Below are 14,607 nucleotides of genomic sequence, written 5' to 3' on the forward strand. Positions count from 1 at the left end.
GATAATAACCCGAAAATGTAACATTTTTATTCTCCGTTAAAAATCTGCAAAAAAAAACAAATGTTAGTGTATTTAAGACTGGAGTTGAAGAACCCAGCACTTGTATTCTTATCTACAAAATTATATATAAAAATATAGGCCACAGTTATTGGGAAATCCTAAAATTAATTAATTTAGTTTGTTCAATACATTTGGTGAGTATACAAAGGGTCTATAAGTTAGAAGAAAATTACTTTTCTTTTTATGAGCGTGGCCTGTTAGCTCTAGCAAAAGAATGTTGGAGTTCCATACTAGGGACCCAGAAGCCTTTAACACTACAGCATGAGACAGGTTTCCTGGTAGCTATAGAAGGTAGTTTACTTGATTCCACTCTCAGCATTTAGCACAGTAGTGGTTTACGTCTGGTCTCCCTTTTTAGAGGAGTCCAGTAAGCCCTGGTAGAACTGCTGGTAGAGGGTTGGACCTCTAAGTTAGAGTCAAGGTCTTGACTTGCATTCCCTTCAATAGGAGAGTTATACCAGTCATTAGATGGTGGGAGCACACCATTTTTGTAACACTAGTCATACCTCACGGAACTACCCATCCTATTGTTTGTTCGTGAATTTACATAAAAAGGGGCCATGGAGAATGCGACTATTTAGACTATATAAATGCCCTGGCAAATGAAAGAGATAAAGGGCTAGAAATTTGTCTCGGGCGGTGGCAAAGAACAGGTGGTATCGGATTGGCCGCCTGTTATACGCAGTGCCTGATATTCAGTTCCTCTGCAGTCAATGCAACTGAATATCAGGAGCTGCGGGCAGCCAATCCGATACCGCCCGTTTTTTGCCACTGCCCAGGATGAATTTCTAGGCCAATGGGTTTAGGTGCCAACTGGAATTTGTCTTAAATGATAATGTAATGAATGCAATATTCAGTATGGACTATATGTTCCCAATATAACAGCAGTTTAGCATCGAGTCAGGTTACTGCTTGATTGGGATCTGTGTGTAATATGTACATTTACATACTTGTAAATTTTGTGAAAATCTTTAGAAATGCTTGTTTTTCATTTATTCAACCCCAAAAAACAAATAGGAATTATCATCCATAGGGGAATATCACCTGGGGCATCATCCCTTTAACAAAACTGATGCTTTGAGAGGTCAGGTGATCATCTCCCATTCTACTGTATCACATCATCAATCTGAGGTAGGCCTTTAGTTCTTTTACTCCAGTGTATTCAGACCTGTATCTGCCACACTAGAGAACATGCTATCACTGTCTCAGTTTTATTTTTGGTGTTATGATTTTAAGTCCTCTTTTTCAATATTTTTAAGGTATAGAAAAGAAGTTTCATCATAGTTTTTCAATTTTTGCTTTTCAGTCTTCGATTTTAGTTGAAAACAAGTTTGTAGAACATTCATTTTATACTGTCTTGGATTATACTGTCTTGGATTATGGCTTACTCAGGCATGCCTCTGTCAAACCCAGCTTTGTAGCTGCTGGTCAGTGCCAGTGACTGGCTTCAAAATTTACATCAACTACCACAGTTCATTTCCAATGAGGTAAATGAGGATACCTGAGGATACCTGCCATAGCAAGGATTCAAATCCTTCCAGAGGGAGGGGAGAAAAATTGGCAATAAAAAAAATCCAATCTGAAGTATGTTTTTCCTATCTAAGGACACAGGCTCAGAATAATTGACTCCATTATTGTATTGGAATCTTAAAAGTGTTTGATGCATCTCCAAGCAGTGAGACCTTGGGATCCACCTTGGCAAAGTACTCTTCTACACCCAGATTGGACAGAAATTGAGTACAAATAGAAAGTATGTACAAGATCGTCCCTTAAAGATACACTGGCAAATTACAATTTGCCTCACATACCTGGAGAGGTGTAGGGAAGGAGAGAGCCCTCACCAACAGTGGTCATGAGTAGGCTCCTATTGGCGCCAAAAGAGTTGCAACTCCTATACTGGCACAGTCTTTGGCACTGACTGGATTGGTTATCTTGCCCCTGAAACAGTATTGATCCTTTTCCCATAAAAAGGTTGCACCAGCCTGGGCAAGTATACCCTACTGTTGGTATGTTTACCCAGGATCGTATTGCTCTGAATTGAATTCCAAGTGCTTCTTAGGTTGCTTAGTAATCCATCTAGACTTTCCTTCTCCCATAAGCCTCATCCCTTTTGACTGAAGCTGCCTCAAGCAGTCAGTGCTGAAATTTCACTTCTCTTCCATTGAAGGTAAGTTTCTTCATGTGTACAGGTTATTAACTTCTTTGACAAAGGTTTTTCTTTAATCCTGTCTATCAGGAAATTGTTTCCTCCCTTCATGAAAACCCACTACTAAACAACAGTTAGTAAACTGTATAGTAGAGTGAACATCTTTGTGTTACTCCATCAGGAAAAATAATAGCTCATTCTGCCTGACCAGCGGGCACTTTTTGAGCCAATATGCAGGGGTTTTCCTCAATGCCATCGACAAAACAGCTACTTGGTAAGGTCTATATGCTCTGGAACATCACCGAACTCTGTCCCTGCCTCAGCTCATCTGCTGCTGAAACCCTCATCCATGCCTTTGTTACCTCTAGACTTGACTATTCAAATGTACTATTGGCCGGCCTCCCACGTTCTACCCTCCGTAAACTTGAGGTCATCCAAAACTCTGCTGCCCGTGTCCTAACTTACACCAAGTCCCGTCCACCGATCACCCCTGTGCTCGCTGATCTACGTTGACTCCCGGTTAAGCAACGCCTCAATTTTAAAATTTTCATCCTTGTTTTCAGATCCCTCCATGACCTCGTGCCCCCGCCCCCGCCCATCTCTGTAATCTACAGCCCCACAACCCTCCAAGATATCTGTGCTCCTCTAATTCTGGCCTCTTGAGCAACCCAGATTTCAATCGCTCCACCTCATTGGTAGCCGTACCTTCAGCTGCCATGGCCCTAACCTCTGGAATTTCCTCCTTAAATCTCTCTACCTCTCTTCCCTCCTTTAAGATGCTCCTTAAAACCTACCTCTTTGCCCAAGCTTTTGGTTATAGAAACATAGAAGATAGGAGCAGGAGTAGGCCATTCGGCCCTTCGAGCCTGCTCCGCCATTCAATGAGATCATGGCTGATCATCCAAATTCAGTACCCTGTCCCTGCCTTCTCCCCATATCCCTTGATCCCTTTAGCCTCAAGAAACATATCCAACTCTTTCTTGAATATATTTAATGAACTGGCCTCCACCGCCCTCTGTGGCAGAGAATTCCACAGGTTCACCACTCTCTGGGTGAAGAAATTCCTCCTCATTTCGGTCCTAAATGGCCTACCCCTTATCCTTAGACTATGACCCCTGGTTCTGGACTCCCGGCCTGACAGAATTTTATAGGTTTCGATGAGATCCCCTCTCAATCTTCTAAACTCCAGTGAGTATAAGCCCAATCAACACAATCTCTCCTCATACGTCATTCCTGCCATCCCAGGCATCAGCCTGGTGAATCTTCGCTGCACTCCTTCCACGGCAAGAACGTCCTTCCTCAGATAAGACGACCAAAACCGCACACAATACTCAAGGTGCGGTCTCACCAAGGCCCTGTACAACTGTAGCAAGACATCCTTGTTCCTGTACTCAAACCCTCTTGCTATGAAGGCCAACATACCATTTGCCTTCTTAACTGCCTGCTGCACCTGCATGCTTACCTTCAGCGACTGGTGCACAAGAACACCCAGGTCTCTTTTGCACTTCCCCTTCTCCCAATCTATTGCCATTCAAATAATCTGCCTTCCTGTTTTTGCCACCAAAGTGGATAACCTCACATTTATCCACATTAGTGCATTTGCCATGTTTCTGCCCAATCACCAAACCTGTCCAAATCGTACTGGAGTTTCATGACCTCCTCCTCACAGCATACCCTCCCACCCAGCTTTGTGTCGTCTGCAAATTTGGAGATATTACATCCAATTCCCTCGTCCAGATCATTAATATATATTGAGAACAGCTGGTCTCCCCATATATCTCCTTATGTGGCTCCTGTGAAGCGAATTGGGACGTTTTACTGAGTTAAAGATGCTATATAAATACAAGTTGTTGTATTTGTTCTCACAAAGAATACTTTTAACTTGACAGCTCAGCACAACAAGGGCTTGACACTACCATATTCTAAAGAAGATAATCCTGAGAAACCTAAAAACATAATAAATAGGAGTAGGCCATTTGGCCCCTCGAGTCTGCTCCGCCATTTAATGAGATCATGGCTGATCTGATTTTGGGCTCAGCTCCATTTCCCTGCCCGCTCCCCATAACCCATCACTCCCTTATTGTTCAAAAATCTGTCTATCTCCACCTTTAAATACACTCAATGACCCAGCCTCCACAGCTCTCTCGGGCAGAGAATTCCACGGATTTACAACCCTCTGAGAAAAGAAATTCCTCCTCATCTCAGTTTTAAATGGGCGACCCCTTATTCTGAAACTATGCCCCCTTAGTTCTAGATTCCCCCATGAGGGGAAACATCTCTGTACCTTGTTGAGCCCCCTCAGTATCTTAGATGTTTCAATAAGATCACCTCTCATTCTTCTAAACTCCAATGAGTATAGGCCCAACCTTTCTTCATAATTCAACCCCTTCATCTCCGGAATCAACCTCGTGAACCTTCTCTGAACTGCCTCCAATGCAAGTATATCCTTCCTTAAATAAGGAGACCAAAACTGTACGCAGTACTCCAGGTGTGGTCTCATCAACACCCTGTACAGTTGGAGCAAGACTTCCCTACTTTTATACTCCATCACCCTTGCAATAAAGGCCAACATTCCATTTGCCTTCCTGATTACTTGCTGTACCTGCATGCTAACTTTTTGTGTTTCATGCACAAGGATCCCTAGGTCCCTCTGTACTGCAGCATTTTGTAATCTCTCTCAAAGCAAATTATTATTTAAATGTTTATTTTTCTTACCAAAGTGGATAACCTCACACTTTCCCACATTATACTCCATCTGCCAAATGTTTGCCCACTCACTTAGCCTGTCTATTTCCCTTTGCAGATTCTTTGTGTCCTCTTCACAACTTGCTTTCCCACCTATCTTTGTATCATCAGCAAATTTGGCTACATTATCTCTGTCCCTTCAACCACGCTATTAATATAGATTGTAAATAGTTGAGGCCCCAGCACTGATCCCTGTGGCACCCCACTAGTTACCCTTTGCCAACCGGAAAATGACCCATTTATCCCGACTCTCTGTTTTCTGTTAGTTAGCCAATCCTCTATCTATGCTAATATATTACCCCCAACCCCATGAGCTCTTAACTTGTGTAGTAACTTTTTATGTAGCACCTTATCAAATGCCTTCTGGAAATCCAAATACACTACATCCACTGGTTCCCCTTTATCGACCTTGCTCGTTACATCGTCAAAGAACTCCAGCAAATTTGTTAAACATGATTTCCCTTTCCAAGTTGACTAGTAGTTTTTTTAAATCATACTTTGTAATATTTCCTGTTTGTATTTGTAGGTTGAACAAATGAAGTTAAATGGTATATTGCTGATCATAATCTTTCTCATTCTTTGAAAGATGTTCAGTGTCCACATACAAAATTCCCCCCACTCCACCTACCAGTCTACCTCTTCTTTTTCTGACTTAGTGTAGCATGGAGCTCTGTTCAGACCAACAGTTTTTGTTACTGTTTATTATGCATATGTTCTCGCGCTGGCTCCTTAGGCCTCATTGCTGCAACCTCCAGGCAAAGAATTAAATGCCTTTCTTGGATTTAGGCTGTGGTACACTGAGTGCAGCAAAGATCATCTAATAGATCAGGCGCCAGGGCACAGATTTGCTTAAAAAGACAACTAGCCCCTCCCCAATGCGATTCTATCTACTGAATGTAATCCATTATTTTCTGTAAAAACTCATGACTTTTTAAAAAATCATTTTTATGCTCTCTTTTACATTGTCCTATTCCCTGACAGAGGTTAGATGACCTGCTTTAAAATTTCTGCCATTTCTTCTCTTGATATGACTTTTTAAGGATGGCTGAGAAATAGTATAAGGTGACTCGCACTGTGATTTTTGCCTCCCTCCATATGGAAAAAAGTGAGAGAGTGCCTCTCTGACACGCCATGGGGTCAGCCTGCTTACCATGGCACCTAGGAAATGTGCAAATCTAACATGATTCATCCCAGATACTGTTGGTGGTTATTTCTAGATGATTGTTACCAGCCAGTCGGAGAATGGCCAGGTGCTTCACGTGATTCCTTCCAACCAACCTGGTGTTGCACAGGTGCTGATTCCACAGGGACAGCTTCTCGATGTTACAGGCTCACATGGTAAGGACAATTACTATATATGACCCTCATAACCATATCTGGCATTTCAAATTATGTATGATTGAGTGTGCCAGTCATCTAGCAAAAATAATGGAGTAACGGGCCTGGATGTTCACTTTTCAACCTTCAGGTAGGGAATTTCTGCACAGCGTGGGGCAGAGGATGAATATAACAGGAATTGGGGAAGGGGGAAAGAGAAAAGAAAGTAGCTGTTACACAAGTCAATTAATTTCATAAGCTATTGCTTGTTCACACAGTAAAACTATACATTTTAATTTTAATCAAATTGTTATTTAAGTAAAATATTAATGGTAAGCATCATGGGAAAATTCGGTTGATTTGCGCCTCCTGTTAGCGCCCTCGGGGCGCAAAGCAACCAGCCTGGGCACGGCGCTGCCAACGCCTCCCGCTGTTAGCGGCGGTGGTAAATGTTCGCGCCCCGTGGCGCTGCGTGGCCGGCAATGACGTCATCACCATCCGCAGCGCCCCGGCTGCGATCTTCGGTAGCGCCCCCTGACTTACCGCTGGACGCTATGTTAAACAGGGTCAATGGGGACTACCTGCGGCCGGGGAGGCGCAAATTAAAGGGGAGGTGCCGGACGGCCATTTTTGTTCCTGGCTGCCTGCCAGCACCTGCCCCCATTGCTGTCCCCAGCCTCCTGTGCAGCCCCCCCACGGGGTTCTGGCTACGCTCCGTGAGCCCGGCACTCCGATCCCTGGTGGCCCAGCTGGGCCCCGGGTCACGCTGCACTAGGCCCCTCCCCTTTAATAAGGGGAGGAAGGCCTGCAGTACCGCGGCGCGATGTGCCGTAGCACCATGATATTCACTTGCAGTGCCCCAGGAGGGAGGCGGGGCTCTTGGGGCGTTACCAGGGAATTTCAGGCGCGGGAGCGCGACCCAATTTTTCCCCCCCATGTCTTTCACTTCTATCCTAAATAATCAAAATAACAAAATAAAAGGCCCAACAAAATTTACATTGCCACAACTAATGTTTGGTGCAAACTTTATCATGCTGATGAATGGCTATTAAGCAAGTTATGTTAGATGGCAGGTTCTGTTTGAAGCACAGAAGAAGACCGTGAAAGGTTATTTTAGATGCATTGTTAAATTTTGTTAGCGTCCACAAAGCTGAGAGCAGGTATAAAAAATATATCCTGACTTTTTTATATATGGAGCTATATGCTAAATGGAGACTAACTAAAGGCCAATTGAAAAAAATACCAGAGTGGTTATTCTTAGTATTTTCAACAAGATTCATTTTTTTCAGCACCATTATAAATCATGATTCTTTAAGTAAAAATGCAAATGACTACAATGCCATATCAACTAAATGCTGGGGTAGCTTACCTGCTTGTTGTGATTCCAATGCAGCTTACTTGGCAATATTAAGGAGGGGGTGGGTAAATAAAATCAATACATTAAAAAAATTAAAACTAAATTTTTGAGAGGGGGGTCTGGGTATCAGAATGTTCTAGTTATTATAATATATAGCTCGTTCCACTCTGTTTTTCTCTATTTGACATATCATGTCTGTTTATTACACTCTGAGGATATGCTGTAAAGGTTTAATTTCTTAAAAGTTAACTTCAATTTATTGCCAGATACAACAGATGACAAACCGATAAGTGATGAGGTTCAGACAGTGACGGTAGCTGCAATAGCAGACAACACTGGCTATGTTTTGCACCCCCCGTCTTCATTATCATTGCCCAAAAAGACCTCACTCAGGTATGTATATCCTTATGTTAGAAAAAAGTGATGTTATAATAGTTTAGTCATGACATGTTTCATTTTTTCCCTATTTTAATAAAGAAAGACATGCATTTATATAGCACCTTTCATGACCACTTTATGACATTTTTACAGCCAATGAAGTACTTTTTGAAATGTAGTCATTATTGTCATGTAGGAAACGTGGCAGCCAATTTGTGCCGTTGGGATTTTTTACATCCACCTGAGAGAGCAGAAAGGCATCGGTTTTTTAACGTCTCATCCGAAAGTGCAGCACTCCCTCAGTACTGCACTGGAGTGTCGACCTAGATTTTTGTGCTCAAGTCCTTGGAGTGGGACTCGAACCCACAACCTTCTGACTCAGGCAAGGGTGTTACCAATTGAGCCATGGCTGACACTATGACTGAAAGCTTCTCAGCTATGTCTTATTCCACTAGTTAAATCACTCAAAGCTCCTTATTTAGTTTGCAAGTTGGAATGACATCTTAATTCTTATCATGAATTACTGCTAAATGATGTAATTGAAGATTACCTGGGTAAAGCACCCCTTTCTTAACTCTAGTTTTATTGTTTAAAAGAAAACACCAGCAATTGTACCATTAAGTGCTATCTGACATGTAGAAAATTTGAGCAAGGTAATTCATTTCAATGAGGGGCTGCTTACACTACTGATAGGTGACCATTTTTAACAAGTTTTTAAGCTTATGCACAGATGTTGAAGCAAACCCATAATAAGGGAATAAAGCAAATAAAATGCTGGGAGTAGTTTTATTACTTTAATATCAACCCTAAAAAAACGAAAGTAAATAGTTTTAGAATGGGGGAAAAAGCTGCTAGGCATAACAAACTTGCACCTTTTAAAAGATCAACCTCACCTATTCATCATAACCCTAATTTCTTTTTCTTTCCAGAAAATATCCAATATTCACTTGAATGCATTTATATTGTTGACATCAATGAACTTCCCTGATGATTTATGAGACATTTTATTAACCTTTAGGTGAAAAATAATTGAACTTGACTTTTCTATTTCTAACTTATTTTAACCTGTGATTCCTGATATTTGAAGCCTTCAAAAGGGCGGGAGGTTTAGAGGGGATTTGAGAAAGAACTTTTTCACCCAGAGGGTGGTCGGAGTCTGGAACTCACTGCCTGAAAGGGTTGTGGAGGCAGAAACCCTCACAACATTTAAGAAGCATTTGGATGTGCACTTGAAATGCCATAGCATACAAGGCTACGGGCCAAATGCTGGAATATGGGATTAGATTAGACAGGGCTTGATGGCCGGCGCGGACACGATGAGCCGAAGGGCCTCTATCCGTGCTGTATTACTCTATGACTCTATAAAAGTGACCAATTTTCCTTGCTCAACTCTTTTTATAGTTTTGAAAACTTCAATTATGTCAGCTTGAAATCTCCTCATTTCCAAAGCTTCATGAACACGTAAAATGCATGTAACAGGGGTAATACAGTAATCATGGGGGACTTTAACTTTCATATAGACTAGGCAAACCAAATTTACAGTAATAGTGCAGAGGAAGAGTTCATGTAATACATTCAAGATAGTTTTCGAGATCAGCATGTCGAGGAACCTACTAGTGAATTGGCTATTTTAGATCTAGTATTGTGCAATGAGACAGAGTTAATTAGTAACCTTGTAGTAAAGGAGCCTCTGGGAAGCAGTGATCATAATGTGATGGAATTTTATGTTGAGTTTGAAAGTGATTTAGTTAAGTACGAAACTAGGGTCCTAAGTCTGAACAAAGCAAACTACGTAGGTATGAGAGGCGAGTTGGCTAAGGTAGGTTGGGAAACTAGATTAAAAGATATGGCAGTAGAAAAGCAATGGCAAGCATTTAAAGAAATCATAATTCACAACGAATATACATTCCCATAACGAATAAAAACACCACGGGAAAAATGGTCCACCTGTGGCTCACAAGAGAAATTAAAGATAGTATTAGATTAAAGGAAGAGGCCTATAATGGCCCAGAAATTCGGGTCGGGGGCTTCCCGCGGGTGCAAGCCTCTGACCTGCACTTACCTAGCGCGCCGGCCGTTGAGCTGTGGGCCCGCGTGGGATTCCGATCCTGGGCCTGCTCCAACTGCCGGCGCGCAGTGCTTGCGTATCCCAGGGGCGCAGTTAGTTCGATGCGTCCCCTGGGATCACGTGGGCCATGGAGAGCCAATGGTAGCAGGGAAATGCCCATTCATAAAATTGACAGGAAGAGCTGTCAAAACCATAAATACTATAAGCCCCCAAAATCACTAAAACTTCAAATAAATTTTTTTTAAACACATTTTTAAAATAACTATAAAATAACTATTTTAAACAATAATTTAAATTTTTGAAAAAATTAATTACATTTTCTAACGAGGCTAAAAATAAACTTACCTTTCTTTAACGTATTTAAAAATAATAAAGCTGTGGAAAAAATGTTTTAATTTTAATTAATTCACCACTTACCTTGTTAAAAGCAGGCCTTGCGCCTGCTTTTTATATGTGTAACTCCTGGAGACTTACCCTCCCGGAAAAACCTGGAAAAAAAACGTAAGTTCAATGCGCACGCGCTGCCACTCCGGCGAACGCGTTCCGCCTGTGAACCCCTTCTTTCAAGGGAATGGAAGTTCCGGTTTCCCGCGCATGCGCAGTGCATGCACGAAACCGGCACTTCCATTGGGCCTACGGGTGAGTACCCCGTGCGTACTCACCCGTGGAGACCCGAATTTCTGGGCCATTGTTGCCAAAAAGAGTAGTAAGCCTGAGAATTGGGAGGATTTTAGAATTCAGCAAAGGAGGACCAAGAAAATGATAAAGAAATAGAAAATAGAATGAGAGTAAACTAATAAGAGACATAAACAGACTAAAAGCTTCTATAGGTATGTAAATAGGAAAAGATTAGCGAAAATAAAGCCAATTACATGGGTATGAGGGGCGAGTTGGCTAAAGTAGATTGGAAAAATAGATTAAAAGGTCTGGCGGTAGATAAGCAGTGGCTAGTATTTAAAGAAATATTTCACAATTCTCAACAAAAATACATTCCATTGTGAAACAAAAACTCCACGGGAAAAGTGATCCATCCGTGGCTAACTAAAGAAGTTAAGAATAGCATTAGATTGAAAGAAGAAGCTTATAATGTTGCGAAGAATAGTAATAAGCCTGAGGATTGGGAGAGTTTCAGAAACCAGCAAAGGATGACTAAAAAATTGATAAAAAGGGAAAAAATAGAATGAGAGAAAACTAGCAAGAAATATAAAAAAACAATTGTAAGAGCTTCTACAAGTATGTAAAAAGGAAGATTAGCAGCAAAAGTAAACGTTGGTCCCTTAGAGGCTGAGACAGGAGAAATTATTATGGGGAATAAGGAAATGGCAGAAACGTTAAACAAATATTTTGCATCTGTCTTCACAGTAGAAGACACAAAAAGCATACCAAATATGGTGGGGAACCAAGGGTCTAATGAGGGTGAGGAACTTAACGTAATTAATATAAGTAGAGAAGAAGTACTAGAGAAACTAATGGGACTAAAAGCCGACATCCCCTGGACCTGATGGCCTATATCCTAGGGATCTAAAAGAGGTGGCTGCAGAGATAGTGGATGTATTGGTTTTGATCTTCCAAAATTCCCTAGATTCTAGAACGGTCCCAGCGGATTGGAAGGTAGCAAATGTAATACTGCTATTCAATAAAGGAGGGAGAGGGAAAACGGAACTACAGGCCAGTTAGCCTGACCTCTATCGTCGGGGAGAATGCTGGAATCCATTGTTAAGGAAATGGTATTGGTGCGGCATCGGCAGCGGGTGGAGGCGGAGCTGAGCGGCAGAGCGACTACAAGAGGCCCCAGAGGCTCAGGTAGGCCTCAGTGCGGCATCGGCAGCGGGTGGAGGCGGAGCTGAGCGGCAGAGCGACTACAAGAGGCCCCAGAGGCTCAGGTAGGCCTCAGTGCGGCATCGGCAGCGGGTGGAGGCGGAGCTGAGCAGCAGAGCGACTACAAGAGGCCCCAGAAGCTCAGGTAGGCCTCAGTGCAGCATCGGCAGCGGGTGGAGGCGGAGCTGAGCGGCAGAGCGACTACAAGAGGCCCCAGAGGCTCAGGTAGGCCTCAGTGCGGCATCGGCAGCGGGTGGAGGCGGAGCTGAGCGGCAGAGCGACTACAAGAGGTCCCAGAGGCTCAGGTAGGCCTCAGTGCGGCATCGGCAGTGGGTGGAGGCGGAGCTGAGCGGCAGAGCGACTACAAGAGGTCCCAGAGGCTCAGGTAGGCGTACCAATCTCCAATCTCGGAAGGAGAGAGGTAAAAAGTATTCAAGGTGTGACGTCACCACAAAGCGGATAAGTGATTGGTTGGTAAGTATTTCTCCCTTTTTAAGCTTAAATCTCCTTGGTTTATAGTTTCTAAGGTGTGATATTCACCATCTAGAATCGAGGCAGAGGGTATTTAAGAATAATATTAATAAATTTAATTAATTACATAGAATGGGAGATCAGGCGATGTGTTGCTGCTGCAATATGTGGGAGCTGGTGGACACCATTGATGCTCACGGTGATCACATTTGCAGTAAGTGTTGGCTGCTCGAGGAATTCCGGCTCCGTGTTGAAGAGCTGGAGTCCGAGCTTCAAATACTGAGACACATCAGGGAGGGGGAGAGTTACCTGGACTCTGTGTATCAGGAGGTAGTCACACCAATTAGATTAATTAATTCAGATGTAGTCCGTGGCCAGGGTCAGGATGGTGTGACTAGAAGTGAGGCAGGTACGGGGATCCAGGAGGTGGTGTTGGAGGAGCCGCAGCCCTTGCACTTGTCCAACAGGTTCGAGGCTCTTACTCCCTGTGAGGATGGGAACAGGGACTGCGGGGAGGATGAGCAACCTGGCCACAGCACCGTGGAGCGGGGGGCCATTCAAGTGGGGGGAGTTAAAAGAAATGACTGGAGAGAAACTTGGAGTGGGAGGGGGAGGATCCAGTTGTCGTGGTCCATGTTGGTACCAATGACATAGATAGGACAAGGAAGGAGGTTCTGCTGAGGGAGTTTGAGCAGCTAGGGGCCAAATTAAAAAGCAGAACCACAAGGGTAATAATCTCTGGATTATTACCTGAGCCACGAGCGAATTTGGCTAGGACAAATAAAATTAGAGATTTAAATGCGTGGCTCAAAGACTGGTGTGGGAGAAATGGGTTTTGCTTCCTGGGACACTGGCACCAGTACTGGGGCAGGAGGGAGCTGTTCCGTTGGGACGGGCTTCACTTGGCCAGTGCTGGGACTAGAGTCCTGGCGGATCATATAACTAGGGCTGTAGAGAAGGCTTTAAACTAACTAGTGGGGGGGAGGTTCCTAGAGAGCAAATAATACAAATGACAACAGAGAAGGTCATAGACTTAGGTAGCAGTGGGGAAATTAAAAACCAGAGCATGTCAGGAAGCGGCAGAAGGTATGGAGTAAAAGGTAAAGTAATAAAAAGGGCAAAAGCAGGAACTAAGTGTCACAAAACATCTTTGAAAGTTCTCTATCTGAATGCACGTAGCATTCGTAACAAAATAGATGAGTTAATGGCACAAATAACTACATATGGGTATGATCTTGTGGCCATTACAGAAACATGGCTGCAGGGTGACAATGCCTGGGAATTAAACATACCAGGTTATTTAACGATCAGGAAGGACAGGCAGGAAGGAAGGGGAGGTGGGGTGGCTATGTTAATAAAGGAAGGAATCACTGTAATACAGAGAAATGATATTGGGTCAAAAGATCAGGACAATGAAACAGTTTGGGTGGAGGTAAGGAATAATAAGGGGAAAAAAACACTAGTGGGCGTAGTCTATAGGCCTCCGAACTGTGGCAACTCTGTTGGACGGAGTATCAATCAGGAAATAGTTGAGGCTTGTAATAAGGGAACATCTATAATTATGGGGGATTTTAACTATCATATTAATTGGACAAATCAAATTGGGCAGGGCTGCCTTGAGGATGAGTTCATTGAGTGTATTAGGGATGGGTTTCTTGAGCAGTATGTAACTGAACCAACCAGGGGGCAGGCAACCTTAGATCTGGTCCTGTGTAACGAGACAGGATTAATTAAAAATGTCCTAGTAAAGGATCCCCTTGGAATGAGTGACCATAACATGGTTGAATTGCATATTCAATTAGAGGGTGAGAAGGTTGGATCTCAAACAAGCGTGCTAAGCTTGAATAAAGAAGACTATGAAGGTATGAGAGCGGAATTGAGTAGAGTGGACTGGGAAAATAGATTAAAGGGTAAGACGATACATGATCAGTGGTGTACATTTAAGGAGTTATTTTACAACTTCCAAAAAGTATATATTCCACTGAGAAGAAAAGGGTGTAAAAGAAAAGACAGCCATCCGTGGCTAAGTAAAGAAATTAAGGATAGTATTCGACTAAAAACAAGGGCATATAAGGTAGCCAAATCTAGTGGGAGGATAGAGGATTGGGAAAACTTTAAAAGACAGCAAAAAATAACAAAAAGATTGATTAAGAAAGGGAAGATAGATTATGAAAGTAAATTAGCAAAAAATATAAAAACAGATAGTAAGAGTTTTTATAGTTATATAAAAAGAAAAAGGGTGGCTAA

General features: G+C 42.7%; 1 protein-coding gene across 9 annotated transcripts in view; it reads left to right on the top strand.

The window, feature by feature from the left end:
- The window catches only part of LOC147120133 (calcium-responsive transcription factor-like), a 73,557-nt gene that overhangs the window by 10,614 nt on the left and 48,336 nt on the right, over window positions 1-14,607 (top strand). For 7 of the 9 annotated variants that reach the window (XM_085985698.1, XM_085985700.1, XM_085985699.1 and 4 more), the window contains 3 exons: window positions 1,078-1,191; window positions 6,169-6,289; window positions 7,892-8,018. In XM_085985698.1, coding sequence (XP_085841824.1) covers window positions 1,078-1,191; window positions 6,169-6,289; window positions 7,892-8,018 — 362 coding nt within the window. The remainder of the gene's footprint in view (window positions 1-1,077; window positions 1,192-6,168; window positions 6,290-7,891; window positions 8,019-14,607) is intronic. The other 2 variants (XM_085985706.1, XM_085985704.1) reach the window with 2 other exon arrangements.

Source organism: Somniosus microcephalus, chromosome 4 (assembly GCF_052327205.1).
Source record: "Somniosus microcephalus isolate GS21.2 chromosome 4, FLI_Smic_1.0, whole genome shotgun sequence".
Classification (NCBI taxonomy): Eukaryota; Metazoa; Chordata; class Chondrichthyes; order Squaliformes; family Somniosidae; genus Somniosus; species Somniosus microcephalus.